The 23011-nt window shown below is 37.0% G+C and overlaps 2 protein-coding genes across 3 annotated transcripts in view; one reads left to right on the plus strand and one right to left on the minus strand.

The window, feature by feature from the left end:
- The window catches only part of RARS2 (arginyl-tRNA synthetase 2, mitochondrial), a 79471-nt gene extending 73249 nt beyond the window's left edge, over nucleotides 1-6222 (plus strand). The window contains exon 21 of one of the 2 annotated variants that reach the window (XM_053664846.1): nucleotides 4342-6221. In XM_053664846.1, the coding sequence (XP_053520821.1) occupies nucleotides 4342-4377 (36 nt within the window). In that variant the 3' untranslated portion in view covers nucleotides 4378-6221. Of the gene's footprint in view, nucleotides 1-4341 lie in introns of both variants that reach the window. The other variant, XM_053664844.1, reaches the window with a different exon arrangement.
- Nucleotides 1-23011, minus strand: part of SLC35A1 (solute carrier family 35 member A1) — a 36535-nt gene that overhangs the window by 6487 nt on the left and 7037 nt on the right. The window contains exons 3-4 of the mRNA XM_053664847.1: nucleotides 7155-7314; nucleotides 6818-6970 (exon numbers count right to left, since the gene is read on the minus strand). Of these exons, the coding sequence (XP_053520822.1) occupies nucleotides 6818-6970; nucleotides 7155-7314 (313 nt within the window). The remainder of the gene's footprint in view (nucleotides 1-6817; nucleotides 6971-7154; nucleotides 7315-23011) is intronic.

Below are 23011 nucleotides of genomic sequence, written 5' to 3' on the forward strand. Positions count from 1 at the left end.
GGCATTTAATTCTAACTAATAAAATTCCAGATGATGAAGTGAAAGTGGTGGAAACTTTGAACAACCATGTCATTTTACCATGAGTAATAGCCAAACAAAGCATAGTTAAGAAATATAAGTGCCAGTCTTAAAATTCAAAAAGTAAAATTTCAAGTTAGCATTCTATAGCTAGTAGAAGATGGTTTAAGAGAGAGAAGAGGTTCTGAAGAATGAGATTCTGGTGAAGAGTAAAAATATATATATATGTACACCTAAAGAAACCAATGTTACTAATTAAGAACATCTTTAATGAATTCTGATTTTATAAGAACATACAAAAGAACTGCAGTACACTTAACCAAGAGGAATCTAACCAGAAATTTTAGTATCAAGAAATTGGAAACTCAGAATAAGCAGAGACTTACAAAAATAACTTTAAATATTAAAAGGCTTTTAAAAGTATGTTTAGGTCAGGAGAAAAAAGGAGTGTGTTTCTTAGGCTAGATACTATACTGTTAAATGACAAGAAAACAGGTCCCCGAATCTACTTTCCTTTTTCCCTGTGAATAATACTTTTAAATAATAAATAATAAACATATTTAAAAGGAAACTAAAGTCTAAGACATTTGGTTTGCTATTATGATACCTAGATACCTTTTGGTTTGCTAAAATACATAGCTAACTAAAACAAATTCAAAAGTATCTTGACAACAAAAGGAGCAAATCAAGATATTGATAATTATGTCTTTGAGACATAATGAGAATGGAAGCATGCCAGAAAACATGAATTGGGCACATACTGTCCACTTTTTCCAAAGGCAGAGAAAAGAAAGCTGCATAAATTATAGACACTGCTTGTGATTGGTAAGGCAGCCCAGGACAGTTACCAAGAGCACAGGCTCTGGAGCCACACTGCCTGGATTCAAGCAAAGTGACTGGACACACGACTAACCAACTTTGTCTGTCAGTTTCCTCATCTAAAATGGAAATGAAAACAGTAGTAACTTCAGCCCTCAGGGATGCTCGGTTGGTTAAGAGTGTCACCACAATATGCCCAGGTTGCAGGTTCCATGCCCAGTCAGGGCACATAAAGAGTCAACCAATGAATGCAGAAGTAGAACAACAAATCAATGTTTCTCTTTCTCTAAAATCAATAAATGAAAATTAAAATACAAAACAAAACTAACACCAGCTCCACATGGTTGTAGGCATAACTGAGTTAAATGCAAAACACTTAGAACGGGGGTGTCAAATACATTTCCATCTGGGGCCACATCAGCCTTGAGGTTGCCTTCAAAGGGCCAAATGTAATTTTAGGACAGTATAAATGCAACCATTCTTTAACTAGGGACAAGGAGCTCAGAGCTGCTTCCAGGTAGAAACAAGGTGCCGGGCCAGATATAAAACAAGGTAGAGGGCTGGATTTGGCCCACGGGCCTTGTGTTTGCCACTTGTGACTTAGAACATTACTGGTATTTAGTGCTGTATAACTGATTACAACTGTACTATTATTATTGGTTATCAGCAAAATGGTTGAACAGGTGACTTAAAGAACTTAAAAAGTTTAATGGTCATCACTAGAAAACAATATGGCTTCCCTAAGAGTGAGACATACCAAATTTCCTTATTGAAATGATTCCTAGAAAGTAGTGAGGAATTCTATAGATAGTGTTTAGCAAGAAATTTGACAGCTTTGCATATATTTTTTGCAAAAAATATTCACAATATTTTTTGTGAATGAAACAGAAATTTAGTGAGAAAAATAGTACAATTCTATACATAGCTGAGTGAATGCTCATACAGTACAACCAAGCTAGACTGACAACCAGAACTGTATGAATTGAGCCACCTTGGAAACGTCCTCTATGCCCAGTCAAGCCGTCAACTGACTACAGTCCTTCCTGATACCTTCACAGCTGCCTTCAAGAGATCTCAAGAGAGCACGGGCCTGCGAATCATAAGATCGTGGTTCAATTCCCCGTCAGGGCACATGCCTGGGTTGCAGGCCCCTTCCCAGCAGGGGCCAGTTCCCAGCAGGGGATGCACCAGAAGCAACCACACATTGATATTTCTCTCCCTCTCTCCTTCCCTTCCCTTCTAAAGATAAATAAATAATTTTTTTTTTAAAAAGAGATCTCAAGCCAGAAGTACCTAGCTAAGGCACCCTCAAATCCCTGACCCATAAAACTGAGAGAGAATAAATGTTTCTTTTTTAAAAATATCAAGCTACAGAATCTAATGGTATAGCCTCAGAACTCTGGTCCTGTCTAAAATTTTCAGTGACAACCCAAGACATATTTGTCAAATCTGTAGAAAGCATAATACTCAAAGAAAAAGGTAATAATGGATAAGGACTGGAAAGACCTCAAAGGCCTGAAAAATGACCCAAAGCTAAGTTTAATAAATATAAACACATCCTGCATTTGGGTTTAGAAGAAGCCCACTGCACAAGACCCATTTGAGATAAACTGTTTGTGTGAAACAGCTACATGTAGTTGTATATAATCAGTTATAAAATGGATATCCTTTCCCCCCAAAAAAACAAATATAATCTTATGCTGAGTTAACAAGTCTCTGGTACTTAGAACAAACGAAGTAATTAGCAAGTTATCCCTCACACTGCTCAGTCAACATCTAGAGATAATGTGGAATTCTTCTAGAAGAGAAATACAGGGAAGTACTGGGACCAGAGGCAGGGATCAGGAAGTCTCCGGACACCATATAGGTGAAACCACAAGGCTGTCTCAGAGGCAAAAAGGACTTAGAAAGTAGACATGTGACACTGCCCTCAAACATTCAGAGGATATATGGGAATTTGTAGGAGTTTGAGTTACACTGTCAAGGACAAAGACAATGAGAGGCAGTTACAGGAAGCCAAACTCTGTTTAAAGTATGAAAAAACTTCCTAGAACGACAATTTTCTACCTTTTTCATCTCACAGCACACATAAACTAATTACCAAAATTCTGAAGCACACCAAAAATATGTCAATCCAACAAAAAACATATAATTTTAGTTCATTGACACTGGACAGCTATTCTTGTGTTGGCTATTGTCATGTTTTTATCTGACGATCTCAGGGAAAAGAGGTCAGTGCCCCAAGCTAAATAGTCAGGTATTGCATGTTTTAAAACTTCGTATGGCACACCAGTGTACCTGCCACAGCACAGCAGTTGAAAATCACTGTTCTAAAGGGATCCAAAAGTAGGATAAGCTGCCCTAGACTCTGCTTTAGTTTACTGTATTTTTCACATACATTATCCATGTGAGTGGGCCTAACATCTCTAATGATGTGAGGGATTGGATTGGCAAAAAAGTCTGTATGGTTTTTTTTCTGTAAAATGAAAGACACATTTTTCATTCCACCAATAATTCTATTAATCTGGATATTCTGAGTATGTCAGTTATCTCCCAGGTGATTAAACATTGATTGTTCTCAATTAATGATTTGATTGCTATCAATTTCAACCGACCTACCCTACCATGGGGCTGTAACACATTCAGTCAGTCACAGCACCTTCTGTATACACTGCACAAATCCTTTTTGTGTGTTTCAGTTGCGTTTTTTACCTTTCTTGAAATAATAAAGCATAATATGTAGAAAATATTGCATATTTTCTTCCATCTTCACTATTAAAATGGCTATACAAAAATTCACCAATTTTGATTGTTTTTTTAAATGCACATTGATAAGACAGCTCGTCACAATACAATCTAACAAAATTATTTCAAATGAACTTAAAGGCAACTAAGCACTCACTACTAGAGCCATCTTACAGAAAAAAAAAATGAGCTTTTCGGCCAACCCAATATTATTTAAAGTTCACATTTAAACAAACTTTTCAGCCAACCCAATATTATTTAAAGTTCACATTTAACTTATAATTACATATTTGCCTTCCTTCCCAACAAATTATTTCTCTGTAGGTCTGCAACTGAGTTAAATATGCAGTGCATATTTAATCAGTTTTTTGAAATGTAACCAGGAGGCCCTGGCTGGCGTAGTTCATGGATTGAGCGCGGGCCTGCGAACCAGAGTATCGCAGTTCGATTCCCAGTCAGGGCACATGCCTGGGTTGCAGGCCAGTCCCCGGCAGGGGGCGCATGAAAGGCAACCACACATTGATGTTTCTCTCCCACTCTTTCTCCTTCCCTTCCCCTCTCTCGAAAAATAAATAAAGAAAATATTTTTTAAAAAAAATGTAACCAGGAGTATAAGCATGTTTAAACAGATGAAGACAATAAAGATTCATCTGAAACACATTTTTCTTGGGAAAAAAATCTCCACTAAAGTAGAGAGTAAGTATCTGTAACAAAAAGGAACTGACTCCCTGTTTTCACAACCTCTCCTTCTCTCCCCAGATGCCTTGTACCCCTAAGAGAACTTCCACTTACTAAAGTTGAAGACAGTCTTCAGTTGTAGAAAGAAACTAGTAACTTTCAGAAAGTCATTTACTAGAGTTCCACTTCCTACCGCTCTTTAGGAAAATAACTGATTAAAGAATACAACATTTTTTAAAATCAGGTATGTACCTTAACACTTAACTTTTACCAAACTAAAAGTTATAAGTCAAGTATACTTTTTGCCCTATTTTAATTATCAATTATCAGTAAAAATACTACTCCCTCTAATTCCTATCACTGACAATGGGAGTGTATGCAACAGGATTAAAAAACTTTTATGACACTTCCGCCAAGATGGAGGCATAGGTGGAAGCACTGCCTTCTCACACGACTAAGTTTAGAAACAACAAAGTTTTAACGACAAAAACGCAGCCAAACCACAGAAAATTGAACTTCACGGACGTCTGACAACAACAAACCCTTCAGCCAAACCAGTAAGAGGGGCAGAGCCAGCAGCAGAGCAGGGTCGGGCAGGAAAGACCCACCGGACACACCCAGGCATGCAACCCAGGTGTGCCAGCAGTTGTGGGCGGACCCACTGAGGGCTGATTGCGGTCACACATTTGTGCCCAAATAAACCAGTGAAGGAGCAAGCAGTGAGATGGACCGCGAAGGCCCAAGCGGCCAGAAGCGGCAGAGGGAACCCGCCACTGTCCCTTTCTGACCCCACCCCCACATACAGCGTCACAAACCAGTGACCTGGGTGGCCCCGCCCCAGTGAACAACTAAGGCTCTGCTCCTCATACATAACAGACAGGAACAGATCAAAACATGGCTCAAGAACAACTCAGAGCCCCAGAGCCGATAAACCTAAGTGAACAAGAAATTGCCAAACTTTCAAATGCACAGTTCAAAACACTGGTGATCAGGATGCTCACAGAACTGGTTGATTTTAGTCACAAATTAGAGGAACATATGAAGGCTAAACTAATTGAAATGAATGGAAATGCACAGGAAACCAATAGTAATGGAAAGGAAACTGGGACTCAAATCAAGGGAATGGACCAGAAGGAGGAAAAAAATGACCAAACAGAAAAGGATGAAGAAATAAGAATTCAAAAAAAGGAGGAGAGGCTTAGGAACCTCCAGGACATCTTTAAATGTTCCAACATCCAAATTATAGGGGTACCAGAAGGGGAAGAGGAACAGCCACAGTGGAAAACTTATTTGAACAAATAATTAAGGAGAATTTCCCCAATCTGGCAAAGGAAATAGACTTCCAGGAAATCCAGGAAGCTCAGAGAGTCCCAAAGAAGTTGGACCCAAGAAGGAACACACCAAGGCACATCATCATTACATTAGCCAAGATTAAAATCAAGGAGAGAATTCTAGAAGCAGCAAGAGATAAGGGGACAGTCACCTACAAAGGAGTTCCCATCAGACTGTCAGCGGATTTCTCAAAAGAGACCTTACAGGCAAGAAGGGGCTGGAAAGAAGTATTCCAAGTCATGAAATCCAAAGACCTACATCCAAGATTGCTCTATCCAGCAAAGCTTTCATTCAGAATGGAAGGACAGATAAAGTGCTTCTCAGATAAGATCAAATTCAAGGAGTTCATCATCACCAAGCCCTTATTATATGAAATGTTAAAGGGACTTACCTGAGAAAAAGAAGATAAAAAAGATGAACAGTGAAAGGACAGCAAACTCACAGTTATTAACAACCACACCTAAAACAAAAGCAAACTAAGAGGACAGCTAGATCAGGAGCAGAACCACAGAAATGAAGATCACATGGAGGGTTAGCAACAGGGGAATGGGAGGAGAAAGGGGGAGAAGGTATAGAAAATAAGTAGCATAGATGGTAGGTAGAAAATGGATAGGGGGGAGGGCAAGAATAGTATGGGGAATATAGAATCTAAAGAACTTGAGACACGTGGTCATAAACTAAAGGGGGGGAATGGTGGGGGAGGGTGTGTGCAGGGTGGAGGGGAATGAAGGGGGGAATAGAACTGTAATGGCATAATAAATATATTTAAAAAAAACTTTTATGAGGTTGGGGGTGAAAATTAGACAGACAAAACCTTGCCCAGTGTTTCTGAGAAAATGTCTAAAAGAGGCCTCAAAGTTCCAAACGTGCACTCATTATATAGAAGTTGTCACAATTTTAGTCACAGGTTAGCTATTAACCATAACTTTGGACAAGTTACTTCACCTCTCTGGACTTCAATTTCATCATCCATAAAATGAAGGAAATGGATAACATTAATATACCTTCCATCTCTAACATATTTTTATGCATATTCCCCTCTAAAAAGAAAGGAAACCAATAGTTACATCATCTTTAATATATATCATAAGGGGATTAAAAAAAACCTATCTATAGGGCAAAGATTATTTTCAATCAAAGAAACATGCTACATTCATCAACGTGACCAAAGTGTAAGACACAGGAAGTTTCCTATTTTAGTTATGGTAACCATTTTGTTTCTTACCATGACTTTTGTAGCTTGGGCCGGTTTCCACTGTACGAGAGTAACTCCACCACACAGCATAAAAACTGAAATCCACTGTACTTTGCTGAGTGTCCGGTTTAACATTAAAACAGTACATAAAGCAGTACAGGGAATCTTCAATTGGTAAGTCACCTAGAAACAAAATAATAAATTAATGAACTTAGTTAACATTAGTCTCTGACACAACTATTTCTGATACAATTAATAGAATTATCGAGAAAAACGTTCGATGTGATAAAGGGTTAATAAAAATAATTTTACCATACAAAAACATTTTAAGACTCTGGTCTTTTCATCATAATTTTATTCCACTTACCTGGTACACTGCTGCATCCAGATTGCTAAGAGCTAGGAAAGCCATGTTGTTCTGAACAGCATATACTAGTGAGGGCACACTTAACTTCATCAGTTCTTTGGGGCTTCCCAAGACATTTTCTCTTAAAGATGTCTTCAACCTACCCAGACTGCCAGTTTCTCTTTGAAAACGAAAGAGGGAAATGAGAAGGAGTTGAATAGAATAAAAGAGCATCCATTTGATAAGAATTCTCCATGCATAGGGTAGCTAGTGTAATTTAGCAAACTTATCTTTTTATAATTTTCAACTAATTTTAGATTTATTAAAAGAAACAGAGCAACAATTACATTAAAAAATAAGTATAAGTTCTCTTTGGGAAAATACGAAAACAATTAGGTTTACCATCATAAACCTCTGATTGGAGTTTCAGAGTTTTTGAGTATATTAAATAATGAGATAAGAAACTGTAAGTGTGGATATTACCTATAAAAATTTAATATAATCCCTGGAGCTTTAACTGCTATTTACATCAAGTTTACCATGATTATTTTTAATTGGGTTGCATATCCATTTTTCTTTTCTTTTTTTTTAAATTACAATAGATTTAAATTGCAAGCAAAAGAAAAAGGCTTTGGTAGCCAATGGAAGGTACTTGGGATAGGAATTGATGGATTCAGGTCAATATAATTTACAAATTAGCTCAGTACTTACGAAGTACAGTAGACAATAAATCTTTAAGCAAATTCTCATAAAACTTAAGTACATATCTGTAATTTTGCAGGAAATCAATTATTTACTAATACCAACAAAAATAAATTATATAATGATTATAAAGTTCACTATTTGACTGCATATTGATTATGCATGCTCTTAACTATTCTTATTTTTCCTCAGGAGTAACTACATAACATCACTATTTCTCCCATTGTAAAATCAGTTTACTTATTTCATGAAAATAAAAGTAAAACAACATTTTATAATAAGCATCAACACCAAAAAAAGTACTTGATTAAAAGGGTCCTAACTACAATTCACAATACCCTTAAGAGGACCATAATAACTTGTTGACCTGTTTCAACTCAAAGTTTATATAGTCACAATAAGCCTCTAATTTTGATTAACATACTTTAACTACAAAAATAATCACTAATGTTCTAAGGGGGGGCATAAAGCCCATAATGTTAAACTGACTAGCTGTGCCTATCCCATCTATGTACAACACCCCAGCCCCCAAGAACATGCTTGAGTGAGACAGGAAATTTGGCCTAGGCCACAGGAACGAAAGATACCTTTCTTAGTTACAGATAGACCTTCCTCTGGTGCCAAATTCAACCCACTCCACATGTGGTAAATCACATGTTGAAAATAACACACACAATTCGGTGGAAGACAATGAACTCCATCCAATAAAGGAAAGAATACCAAAAAGATCACTCTGCTGAGAAATTTTACATTGTAGGGATTTCCAGGTATCTGAAGATGAACCCTTTAAACATTTGACATTCTTTTTTTAAATTACTTTTAATTCAAATCTAACATGTCCCATATACTTCCTCAACATCTTAAACAGAGTATAAAGAACTTTTCAAAGAATGTTTTTCCTCAGTTATAAAACTAAAGAAAAATTAAAGAAAAAAGAGATTAAAATAATCAGAAGTGTGACCACATTCATATGGTGACGTGTTAGAAAACATAATTGAACATTTTCCGTAATGTCATAATTCTCACTAGTAACGATCATGATACAGACAATAAATCTTGCAGATTCTGTGAAGTACAGGACACTGCTTTTACTGTACTATACTTTTAATGTTCTAAAATACTGACATACACTGATATATCTTCAGCATGCTTCCCCAAGGAGCTACTGAGAGGGACCCATTTGTACCGGTCTTCCACATTCTACTTTCTTCCATGTCCATTTATCTTCCACATAAGACACCCCAAACTCTACTGTAGTGGCCATCTGTCCTTTTCCTAATCCTCTGCTATGGGCAATGCCATTTTACCTTCATCCATTAGAGATGATACTTTCCATGGTATCAAATTAATTTTTGGCTAATGAGAGAAGTCGGTCTCTTTATCACTGATACTCTTCACCCTGTAAGAATATGGGCTGCTTAAGGATCTAAGTGCTATTTCTAATAATCACACCTGCACATAACCAAGGTTGCTATAGTCCCTTTTCTCCCTGTCACTTTTCTCCTCTTATCTCTTCTCTCACACTTTCTAGCTTTTGCATAAAAAGAAAGATCTGTGAGACATCACCAGCCAATCTGCTCCTTTCCTTCAACATGACAAACCAGTAAAGTAGTATATTGGATTAACCTTTAGGTCTTTGGCTATTCTGACTACATCACTTTTCTGTTCATTGCTTAGGAGTTGCTACTTCACTGCCAGGAAGGCCGTGAATATTTTTCTGGTTCCTTTGCTAATGTGGGTATTAGAGAAACCAAGCTATAACAGAATGCTAACTACCAGAAAGCTCATTTCACTGCAGTACCTTAGAATTACAGTAATATTACATAATTATAAATAAGTAAGGTATTGTAAAATAGGTTACAAAAATAGCAGAGTATACTAACAGAACTTATAAAACAACAGCCCAAGAATAATTGGAAAACCTCAGAAAGTAGAATAAAGAAAATTAGGAGGTATAAAAAAGAAGAATGTGTGGGAATCTTAGTACACACAAAGTTTTAAAGGAGGAGATAAATTATTTCAGTTTTAGTCAGATTAAATCCTGCTTAATTTGACATATGTGTTAATAATACACCTCTGAAAGCTTATATTCAGCTTTACCCACTACAGTTTTAAAGAAAGTAACAGCAGTATCTTCCAGGAAAATCTAGTAATCAATACTTCTCTTTTACCATTAAATAGGCAAAAATAAATGATCAATCCTAAACAAACTACAGCCTTGAATATAAAAATTAACACATAAAAACCAAATGCCAAGTTCTCACTGGGCAGTCCAGTTGGTTAGAGCATCATCCTCATACACCAAGGTTGTGTATCGGTGCCGGTCAGGACACATACAAGAAGTAACCAATGAATGCATAAATAAGTGGAACAACAAATCAATGTTCCTCTCTTCCTCTGAAATAAATACAGTTTTAAAGGCCATTTTTTCCCTTCTACTTTCATGCCCTGATATTTTCTTGGAAATCACAAGTACCTAGTGAAGACCTTTTGTTAAAACAAATTTATTAAATTTAATTCTATAAATGATATTGCTAGATAAGAGGAAGAGCATGTATAGTCAAAAAGCATATACTAATTTTTATGGATGTTGTATTTCCCATTAAATTTCCTATTAAAATGATTTTATTTTTATCACTAAAATAGAATCTACGTGCAGCCTTTTGTTACCTGAAAAAACCTGAAGCTCCATGTTGATTGCAAATATTCCAAGGCTGCCTCCCCACACCCCCAAATTTCCTATCAAATAGCCGAAATGAAACCAGTTATTTCTGACCCATGTTTGGTCAAAAGTAGACATTCTTCCAGCTCCTGCTCTGATGAGAACTAGGAGGAGGCATAAAATCCCTGGCCAGGTTACCAAGGCACTATGCAAAATGGAACACAGCAAAAGGTACTCATGAGCTTAAGAAATTGAAATTTTGTTCACAAATTTTATATCATCAGCAAAGTATAATTAATTCACATAAAAGACTTTAAGGCTAGATATAAAAACCAATAGTAAGGTCATCTGAAGACGAAATACCCATCATATGAGGTACATGACTTTTACTTCCTCCGCATGTCCCTACACCCACTACAGCATGGGTACAAAAGAGGCCATCAACATGCAAACTCAGCGGGGAAACAGAATAGGGCTCAATAATCCACAACCTAGGTGTGTGATAGCTACGTTGATTATTCTAGCTAATACTTGAAATAGTAAAATAATTATCTCGAGCCTTACATGGGTAGTAGCTCAAAGATTTAAGATATACTTGGTTTATTACTAAACACACCCAAAGTATATGTACATTTATACATCCTGCTAGGTTTATTTAGTCTTTATAAACTGTGGTGAATAACAAACAAAAAAAGTTGACTTTGTTCTAAGGTGTGAATGTGTTTTTGTTTCCTTTTCTTCATACCACAAATGACTAAATCAAAACTGTCAGTTGCAACTGGGTTTAAGTAAAGCATACAGGTAACCAGTAATTTTCCTGTGAATTGTAGTAATAATTAGTTTTATGAAAATCTAAAATATTTTAAATGTTGTGCTATTTTATGTTTCAATCAGATTAGAATTTTGAAATTGGTAATTTATAGTTCAAAGGTTTAAAAAATTAGCTGTTCACATAAGAGCTTTTAACCTCAAACTACTGATCTGCTCCCCCTCACCAAAACAGGATTTAGTAGTTCCATTTTCAACTTAAAAGTGATCTTCTCTAATCACATATGTGTACAACAATATATATAAAAAGATAATCACTTAATCTTCATTGTAGCAGAAGACTAAAAACCACCCAAAGCCCATCAATGGAGACTGGTATATATGACCCATTTAGCGGAATGGCAAGCAGCTCTTAAAAACAATGAGAAAGATTTCTAGTACTGACATGGAACAATCTCTAAGATAAAATATATGTGAAAAAATAAAGTGGAGCTAGTGTATATACACACAGTGCACTTAACTAAAACTCACCAGTTAGACCATGAAAACCTTAAACCTTATTTATTGAAATAACTCTCCATTCATTCCTCCCCACACTCCTTATTTTCTTGCAATTCTAATGACTCATTCAAATAAATATACTTTTACATTCCAAAAACTATTGAAAATTGTAAGTAATATCAACATGCATGGGACACCTCAAAAAATAATGACTAGCAGAAACCTCCCCCCCAAAAGTCAGTTTTTTTAATTACAAAATTACACTGAAGCAGGAAAAGAATCCAGGTATTCTAAGAGTCTTTTTATTGTATGCTCTAAATCTAAAGGCAAAAATAACTATATACAATACTGAACTTAGTAGGTTTGTTTTTTCACAGCTGTATGTTACAAATTCTAAATCTACATATGCATTCTAGGATTGAGCAAATAAATATCTTGAGGATAATGGGAGCCAGACACCACCACTGAAGAAAGGAACAAATATGAAAAGTAGGAAGGTTAAAATCAACTGTGGTTTTGGATCAGAATTATAGGTATCGAACAATACGTAACTCATAGATACACACAGTGTATCTACGCATACATAAATAGATAGGTGTGCTGTGCAGCCACATATACATGCACACACATATACTTCCTAGCTCTGTCTGCTGAAAGGGCCTAGAAGCAATGATACCCCAATAGCAATCCTAGTATCTAGATTCTGGTTTCTAAATATTAGCCCGAAAAGAAAAAAAAGGTACAAGGTTTGAAGGCTGCTTGGAGAAATGTATGATTTCAGAGTTGGGGCAGGGAAAATACAAGATGAGTCTTGGACATCTTGTTGCACTACAAAGAAACAGCTCAAAGACTAATGAAAATAGGGAGGGAGGGAAAGAAACAGGAAGAAACTCGAAGATCCCACTGTCCAAATCTGCAACAATTTGTGGATCAAAATAATGATAATAATGGGTTCCAGCCCATACAATAAAATAATCCATGAACCTATGCTAGGGTGCAGGGAATATAGGGGGAAGCTTATTTGAGCAGAATGCCAACTAATAAATGTGCGGAGAATGATGGAATTAGGAAATTACCGTTTGGCCACATCAATGGGCAGTAAAACTAGTGAGTGAAAGTGTAATGAGAAACAGGATATTTACCTAGTCTGAAAGTATCTCTCCAAAAGATGCTTATTAATTACAAGGAGAAAACTGGTCACTTTACATGGAGAAACTTGGCAGGCACCACTTTAATCAAGAAACCAAAGTTAAATCACCAATAATGGGGCAAATAGATATTATGTGTCTCATGCTGCCCTGCTCTGAGGACACATCATTTCTGTGGTATGTCCTGACCAAAAAAGAGCAACCATAAGTTTAATCATAAGAAAAAAATCAGGAAATATAAACTGAGAACTATTCTACAAAATAAATGAACCATGATCTTCAATAATGGCAAAGACATGAAAAATATGAAGGAACTGTCCTAGATGTAAGGAAGCTACAGCTGTGACAACTAGATGTCAAGTGTGATTATTTTACTATTAAAGGACATTAATGGGCAGTTGGCAGAGTCATCTAAGGTCTGTGAACTAGATAATATTGTATCAATACTGAGGTCTTACTTTTGATATTTTGTGGTTATGTACAAGAATGTCCTGTTTTTAGGGAATATGCCCTACAGAATTTAGGGACAAACAGGCATCTTGTATAAAACTTACTCCCAAGCAGTTCAGAAAAAATTATACACACACATAACAAATACATATTTACAAAAAAATATAAAACATACATGGTTAAAATGTTAACATGGGGGAATAAAAACTTAAAATAAGAAAAAATAAAATCACTGAAAATTATTGAGATATCTAACAGTGCTAGTAAGTGTTTATCTTTGTCCTAGCTAATCAAAAAATTGCTTAATCATTTGTTCAGACTCATAATTTGAAAATTAGAGCTCAGGGAACTTGACTTCTAACCCTGTGTCTGCAGTCATGTTCTAGGCACCTTTGGCAAATTACCACTTCCCTCAGCCTAAAATTTCTCATCACAGAAGATGAAATAATAGCTACAGCTAAAATAGAGGTACAAGAATGAAATGAAAATTAGCTGTATTTACCTGTATGTTTCCCTCACCTGTTTTTTAAGGGGAGACGTAAAAGAACACTTCCTTAACACCATCCCTCTGGCAGCTTGCCATTCTTAATAGCAACAGTCCTGAATGTCTGAAGGCAGCAGATTAGTTGCTGCGATCTTTTAAAAGAGGATGGTTGTCACTTTACATAACACGTTTTGACAGTGATAATCAGTTGGTATCCTAGAGTGTAGTTACTTGCTTTCTAAAAAAAAAGAAGTTAGATACCTGCTCATTAGGATTTCAAAACCTCATTTTTCACAATAGTCCAAAAAACACATTATTCTGTTTTTTCTAAGGCAATTTTTAACTTATAACATCATATATAACGATGATATATTTTAAGCATTTTCCTCATAACTTATTGCCCAGTTTTCTTGGAGACCTCACCAAGGTGTGCATTTCTCTGCCTTCTGTTCTTTTCACGTTATGGTGAAAGTGGTGTTTTTAGTTTTTTCTAAAGAAATATATTCATTTAGAATGGAAGGACAGATAAAGTGTTTCTCAGATAAGATCAAATTCAAGGAGTTCATCATCACCAAGCCCTTATTATATGAAGTGTTAAAGGGACTTACCTAAGAAAAAGAAGATAAAAAAGATGAACAGTGAAAGGACAGCAAACTCACAGTTATTAACAACCACACCTAAAACAAAAGCAAACTAAGAGGACAGCTAGATCAGGAGCAGAACCATAGAAATGAAGATCACATGGAGGGTTAGCAACAGGGGAGTGGGAGGAGGAGAAGGGGGGAGAAGGTACAGAGAATAAGTAGCATAGATGGTAGGTAGAAAATAGATAGGGGGGAGGGTAAGAATAGTAGGGAAAATATAGAATCTAAAGAACTTGAGACACGTGGTCATAAACTAAAGGGGGGATGGTGGGGAAGGGGGTATGCAGGGTGGAGGGAAATGAAGGGGGGAAATAGAACAAATGTAATGGCATAATTAATAAAATATATTTTTAAAAAAGAAATATAAATGAAGTCCATGATCTTTGTTGCCCCGATATATATCAGGCACTCCTCACTGAAGCAAGTTTGTACCTCTAGGAAGCTAAAAATCCTAAACACATCAGGGAGAAAATTTTCAAGTCAATTCTTTTCATAATTTTTAACTAGTTCTTTCTAAAATAGTATAAATAAGTAGGTCTAAGAAAAGATTTGGGGTTAAAAAACCTATCATCTTGTAGTGTTTTAGCAAGCAAAGGTCTTCCAATCTGATACCGTGAACATCAGGATACTCCTGCTTCGGGGATGCAGTCCTGCTGCTCCTCCCCTGGGGGAGGGGAGAGGAAAACACCAGAGAAGGTCTCAGCCATCTGACCTAGACTGCCACCGAGTTCGGTCAGGCAGGACTCCCTAGGCACAGAAACTCCAAGGCACCTCAAACCCTGACAGAGGCTGGCCTGTCACTGAAAACATGGGTCTGAAGCCGTGCTCTGATATTTGGGTAGGTTGAATTTATTAGTCAAAGATTACTAATAAATAATGAATAATTATTAATTATTATTAATCAGTCCCTTTCCAGGCTCAAAGCTGTCACATGAAAGATGAATAACTAGACTTTAGGTCTCCAAAAGCTCACCATGATCCCTGGAGCTACAACTGCCTCTGCTTTAATTTTGGGGACCCAAAGATTCTGATTTGCCTAATTTGGGCACTTGAGTGAAGTTACACTTACCCTAGCCTGCTTAATTTAACTCTTACAAAATTCTTGGGTACTGATTCAAATCAGACTGACTGTTACCTCTGAAACAAGCTGACTTCCTCTTGTCTAAACATACAACTATTCTGTGTGTCCTTTTTATGTTAGTTCTGTGGTTTCTGGTTAGTCCAGAAAACAATAATCTTTAATGTATATGGCGTCAAAGGACAATGAAAATGGGAATACTTTTACGAGATCACTCTTTTAACAGCTCTTCTAATCTCGATATTAAATACTTTTGTAGGATAAGGCTCCCCTGTTTGTTTCTCCAGTGTTTAACCTCTTCTGTGTCCTGGACTCACTAATTCAACTGCCTAGTCTCTATGCCCACTAGCGTATCCTCTTTTTTTAATCTGCTTTTCTTCCTGTCTCAAAAACAAACAAACAAACACCTTAGCTTGTCCAAGGCTAATCCCCTGAACCTGTCCCCAAGGCCCCTTTTCTCCGACTTCCGGTGAGCTAAGCAGCACAGCCTAGGCTCTCCTGCCGCTTCCTCTAGGCCAATCCCTCCCGTGTCTCACTGTTCCAGTTTTTATAAATGTACCCTCACGGTAAATTAGACTCATGTTGTGAAATCTTTCCTACACCAAGTCAAGAACCCACACACCACAGCTGGCCCTAGGCAGACCCGCTCAGGGCCAAACCCCTGTCCAGCAACAGTTGGCTGTGAGTTCAGTGCTAATGAATCAATAATGTATATTAAGTAAGGTGTCTTTAAACAGAAACACATATAAAACAAGGTTATATAGATCAGTTGACAAAATGTAACCAAAGGCTCCTTGGAACCTAACCCTGTATTTCCCCTAGGAATAATAGTTCAGTATTCACTAATTCAGTGTCTGTGGTGACTTCAGAGAATATTACTGTGTGGTGATTTTACAGAATAATAAGAATCAAATGCCACATGGGAGAAGAGTTTGGGGAAATGGGTAAAGAGGTGGAAGGATTAAGAAGCACAAACAGGTAGTTACAGAATAGCCATGGGGATGTAAAGTACGATATAGGAAATAGAATAGCCAAAGAATTTATACACATGACCCGGGGACATGAACAATGATGGGGGAGGGGCTGCTGAGTGGAGGAGAGAAGAGAGGGAAAAACTGGGACAACTGTAACAGCATAATCAATAAAATATAATTTAAGCCAAAAGAAAAAAAGAATTAACTGTGTACCAAACCCACCACTCATGCCCTAGAGATTCCACTTCCAAAACATAAAATTTGCTTCTCTTTATCATTGTTCATGGCCTCTAATAAGCTTCCTAACTTCCAGTTCCTGCACCCTTCCGATCCAATTCTCTGCAAAAGCCTAAAGTGACTTAGAGTGAAATGGACCACCATGTCAGTTAGTCACTGATTTAAACCAATGATTTTTCCTAATTCACTGGAGGTAAAAATCCAACATCCTTTACAAGTCCATAGGGTGGCTCTAGAAAGCCTCCTGACTGCTCCCTTCTTTACTCACAACACTCCAGACACACTAATTTCTTATTCTTTAAAACTCAGGGACTTCAATCACACTGTTGCCTTTGTCTCCTCTCTGCTGTTTTCTTGCCGGTCTTGTACTTAATCTTCAGGTAATGGTTTAAATGTAACATCCAGAGAGAGAAAGCCCCCAATCCAAAGAGAGGCCCTCTATTACACTTATTTACAGCACCCCTAATTACCCCTAATGCCACAAATGTATTATTTATTGAATATTTGCTTAAATATCTGTTTCTCCACTAAATTATAAGTTCCATGAGCACAGAACGATGCCTTTTTAGTTTTCAACTATATTGGAAACTGACTATCCCACTACATCTTTTTAACAATATATTGAAACAGACACAGCATAACTATATATTTAAAATGCTTGGGGGGAATGAAACACATATTATTTGGATGTGGCAGTGATATATGTTTGTCTGTAAGTCAACCTTAATTATAAGCATGACATTATGAATTTCAAGAAATTTCCTGAGCCTCTGCCCCCATCTCCACATGCTATAAAATGGCACGTACTTACTTTAACAACTACCTAAGACTAAACATATTACTAAGCAAAGAAAGAGCATTACTAAAGAGACCATACTAAATAAGCAGCCAAACAGACTGGTCTATAGTGAGGTTAAGTTTTGCATAGTTCAGATAAAGTTCTGCAGTAATATTTGTATCAACTTTATTATTATCCTTTATCATGGGGTAAAGAGTGGGAAGAAGTAGCATTTACTTTAATAGTTTTTTCCATTTAATTAGTAGTTCTAGTTTATTTCCCTTTTTCTGTCATTCTCTAAAAATTTGAAATCAAAATTTAACAGTATATTTTCTAATTTTTACATTAACTTTATTTTCCTGGAAATATAAGGAAAACACATTTTTAATCGTCAAAAACTATTCTTTTATTCTCTGATGAGATTTTTTAAGTTCTAAATCTTGTTATTATTAATGTAATTCTTTCACATTCTCCCACAATATCTTTAAATTGTCAGCCTTTCCTCAGATGATGAAAGTATTGCTTCTACTAGAGACTTCCGCCAAGATGGAGGCGTAGGTGGAAGCACTGCGCCTTCTCACACAACCAAGTTTAAAAACAACAAAGTTTTAGCAACAAAAACACAGCCAAACCACAGAAAACTGAACTATACGGAAGTCTGACAACAACAAACCCTTCAGCCAAACCGGTAAGAGGAGCAGAGCCAGCAGCAGAGCGGGGTCGGACAGGAAGGATCCACCGGACCGACCATGGCACTCTACTCAGGTGCGCCAGCAGCCGCAGGTGGATCCCAGGTGTGGAGTAGCAGGCAGACCCACTGAGCAAGCCCGGCACAAGGCAGCCCGGTGCAAGGCGGCGGACCCACTGAGTGCTGACCACAGTCACACATTCGCATGCAGATAAACCAGTGAAGGAGGGAGCAGTGAGACAGACCATGCAGGCCCCAGCGGCGGGAAGCAGCAGAGGGGACCACCATTGTCCCTCTCTGACCCCGCCCCCATATAGAACGTCACAAACCAGCGACCTGGTTTGGCCTCTCTCTGACCCGCCCCCACATACAACGTCACAAACCAGCGACCTGGGTAGTCCCACCCTGGTGAACACCTAAGGCTCTGCGGCTCCTTATACCTAACAGGCAGGAACAGATCAAAACATGGCTCAAGAACAACTCAGAGCCCCAGAGCCCATAAATCTTAGTGAACAAGAAATTGCCAACCTATCAGAGGCACAGTTCAAAACACTGGTGATCAGGATGCTCACAGAACTGGTTGATTATAGTCACAAATTAGAGGAACATATGAAGGCTAAACTAATTGAAATGAATGGAAATGCACAGGAAACCAATAGTAATGGAAAGGAAACTGGGACTCAAATCAAAGGAGTGGACCAGAAAGAGGAAAAAAAATGACTAAACAGAAAAGGATGAAGAAACAAGAATTCAAAAAAATGAGGAGAGGCTTAGGAACCTTCAGGACATCTTAAAACATTCCAACATCCAAATTATAGGGGTACCAGAAGGGGAAGAGGAAGAGCCACAAGTGGAAAACTTATTTGAACAAATAATAAAGGAAAATTTCCCCAATCTGGCAAAGGAAATAGACTTCCAAGAAATCCAGGAAGCTCAGAGAGTCCCAAAGAAGTTGGACCCAAGAAGGAACACACCAAGGCACATCATCATTACATTAGCCAAGATTAAAATCAAGGAGAGAATCCTAGAAGCAACAAGAGATAAGGGGACAGTCACCTACAAAGGAGTTCCCATCAGACTGTCAGCAGATTTCTCAAAAGAGACCTTACAGGCAAGAAGGGGCTGGAAAGAAGTATTCCAAGTCATGAAATCCAAAGACCTACATCCAAGATTGATCTATCCAGCAAAGCTTTCATTTAGAATGGAAGGGCAGATAAAGTGCTTCTCAGATAAGATCAAATTCAAGAAATTCATCATCACCAAGCCCTTATTATATGAAATGTTAAAGGGACTTATCTAAGAAAAAGAAGATAAAAAAGATGAACAGTGAAAGGACAGCAAACTCACAGTTATTAACAACCACACCTAAAATAAAAGCAAACTAAGAGGACAGCTAGATCAGGAGCAGAACCACAGAAATGAAGATCACATGGAGGGTTAGCAACAGGGGAGTGGGAGGAGAAAGGGGGAGAAGGTACAGAAAATAAGTAGCATAGACGGTAGGTAGAAAATAGATAGGGGGAGGGCAAGAATAGTATGGGAAATATAGAATCTAAAGAACTTGAGACACGTGGTCATAAACTAAAGGGGGAGAATGGTGGGGGAGGGGTGTCCAGGGTGGAGGGAAATGAAGGGGGAAATAGAAGAACTGTAATGGCATAATCAATAAAATATTTTTTTAAAGTATTGCTTCTACTATGAAAATAATTAGTTCAACATTATGTAGTAAAGAATTTTCAAACAAAGATAAATACAAAAATATGAAATCAATTTTAGTTAACTTTGTATATAACAAATCAACTCAAAAAATTTTCAAATAACTAATGTTTTTGATATTTATAAGTTTCTCCATCAAAAAGTCTATTTGCTCTTTAAACTCGAAGAGCAAACAATGCACTGACATCCAACGTGTTTTTTGACAAGCTATGTAATATCCTACTTGCCTTTGATTCACTTACTTTTTTAACTACCAATTTTAATATGTGTACAAAGCAACTGCATGGAGAATATCTAGAAAATCTTTTACTTTGTTGCAAACTTCACATGATGAAACAGAAAAGACATATGGAAAGTTCTAGGCTCTTTAATTTGCTGCGACTCATTGTTCAGTTCATTCTCAGTGGCCCAATACACTGGCCATGGATTTTATTCATCTTTTCCCTATTCCACACTGCTTCAGATTAATTATCACAAACCAACTGTCCTCCCCAGATCTAGAATCAACTTTCACCATTTTCACTGGGTATCTATCTTTCCCAAGCTGGTGGCCATGCTTTCGTTTCATTAAATCAATTGTCTCATCACATGTTGTTGAAGAAGCCAAAGAAGCAATCAGAATGCTCTTCCATTTCATTTTGTAGGTACCCATCTGCTACCTCATAGGCTGGAATAATTCTGCTATATCTTTTACTTTTATCGTTCTAGGAAATTAACATTTTCATAGATGCCTTCTTAAAAGTAAACTCTTTATTCCAAGAAATAAAATATTTTTATTATGAATAACAAGTATTCAGATTCTACCAATGTGATTTGAATACATGAAAATTTGCCATCATTTCTCCATAAAAATCATATTCATTTTAAAATCCAGTAATTTCAAGTGCACTGCACTTTTTTCATGTTTTATAATTTTTTCCAGTGCTTTTTCCAGTTAGAAACTCCTTGTGTTTTAAATGTTTTAAATGAGTCTTCTTCACAACCAAATTCTTGTTAGTCACATAATGTGAAATGCCAACCACCAAACTAATCAGACTTCTTTAATTTTTCCTCTTGCCCCTGGACACTCCCAGGTAAGTGTCCACAAAAGAGCCTGTATATTATGTTGGTGACAGAAACAGCAACTAGTTACTGATAATGATGCTGATATAGTACACAATTGGTTTTCTAAACTTGTTATTTCAACATCATTATTTGACTTTTGTGAGACATTACTGAAATTTTTGTACTTGTATTTTAATATAATTTCAAAGCAGTTTCCACATAACAAACTATAACTGACCATACCCATAAATGAATAGCTAAAGAATTGGAAATACTATACACCAAGCAATACAAAGCTGGAAAAACATCAAAACAGAAAAAACATCAGTGCAGCTGGATTGGCAGAAGACAGGCCAACTGCTGAGTTACACCAAAGGTCTCTTGCTCGTTTTGCATATTGTCTTTTTAAATTCTCAACAATTAAAGAACAATTTCCTACAGAATTTAAGAAATAAAGAGTAGAAATGTGTCACCCTATCCCTCTTCCTCCAACAACCCTATATTTGTCTTAAAAGAAATTAGACCTTAAGATTTTATTAATTTCTTACCTCTTAGGTTGTTATATGGAAACAGTTCTGACATATTAAACATAGAGACCTTTGGCTTTGGAACTCTTCCTTTTAAAGGTACAATAAGGTCTTTCATCTAGCTGACATTATCCAAAGTGAAGAATCCCTTAATGAAAGCCAAATATCAATAAAAATGAATTTTGTTAAGAAACTGAAAGGTCTGAGATTTTACCTTATTTGCAACCTAACAAGTTAGGGTACCACAGTATTTCTGCCTGTGAGATAAATTTTAAGCTCCAATATATTAAAGCTTCCCACCATTTGGCCTCAAGTTGTTTTTCTATTCTTTTCCCCCTCCCCAAGCCATGTTTACAGTATTTTTCCCACAGGATTTTTTGTAATCACATGTGTATTTACTGATTTTTCTGTCTTGTCCACTAAACTTACATTCCAATCAAGCAGGAACCATATCTATTTAATTCATACCTGCACATTCAGTACATATTATAAAACTGTCACATAGAAATCACTTAATAAATATTTGTCAAATAAAATTTCAGTGTAATTTGTTTCTACCTCAACTCCAACACATGCTACTCCTCTTTGGTCCTCTGTTCTCACCAATTCACATCTTGAAACCTACATAAACTCTCACCTGCCCGAATGTCCCAGATGGGTCCCGCATCATAAATCTCTCCCTCAGTAATTTCCTACAGAATTTTAATCAATTCTCATAACCCTACTTTTTTCTCCAATTAAAAAATGAAGGAACTAAAGCTTAGAGAGGAAGAAATGTGTGTAAGTCATAATCCCAGTGAGGCTACGATGAGAATCAGATGTCTCACTTCCGAGCCCCTATTCTTAACCCTCTTTTACACTGCATCCTTAGCTAAAATGATTCTGATACGATGTTATTGATTCAAAGTCCAGTGCTGCCACATCTTTGCAGTGCAACATCGAAGACCTCAGATACTATACAGGTAAAACAGGAGGTAACTGCAGTACATACCTAATAATACAAAGATTAAATGAGATAATTTAATGAAAAGTGCATAGCACAGTGCCTAGCACCATGAAAAACAAGAGATGTTAACTATTATTATTATATTCCTCTAATACAGAGGTCAGCAAATTTTTTAAGGGTCAAGTGGCACAGAAATTAGCTTTTGTGAGTTACAGTCTCTGTTACAACATAAAACAGGCAGCAAGCTCGATTTGACCCACAGGCCACAGCTTGCCAACCCCTGTTTTAGAGCAGGGTTCTTCAACTTCCTGGCACTGCTCATACTGGAGGCCAGATAGCTATTTGCTGTGGAGGGCTGTCCTGTACATTGTAAGGTGTTCAGAAGCATCCTTGGTCCCTACCCACCAGATGCTAGTAGCACCCCCCACATTGGGACAACCAAAAATACCTCCTGGGGATCAAAATCACCCCAAGTGAGAAACATTGCTCTAGAGCAATCAAAAATATTTAAAAATGTAGCTTGATTTTTCT

Source organism: Artibeus jamaicensis, unplaced genomic scaffold (assembly GCF_021234435.1).
Source record: "Artibeus jamaicensis isolate MK-2021 breed Jamaican fruit bat unplaced genomic scaffold, CSHL_Jam_final contig_387, whole genome shotgun sequence".
NCBI classification, from domain to species: Eukaryota; Metazoa; Chordata; class Mammalia; order Chiroptera; family Phyllostomidae; genus Artibeus; species Artibeus jamaicensis.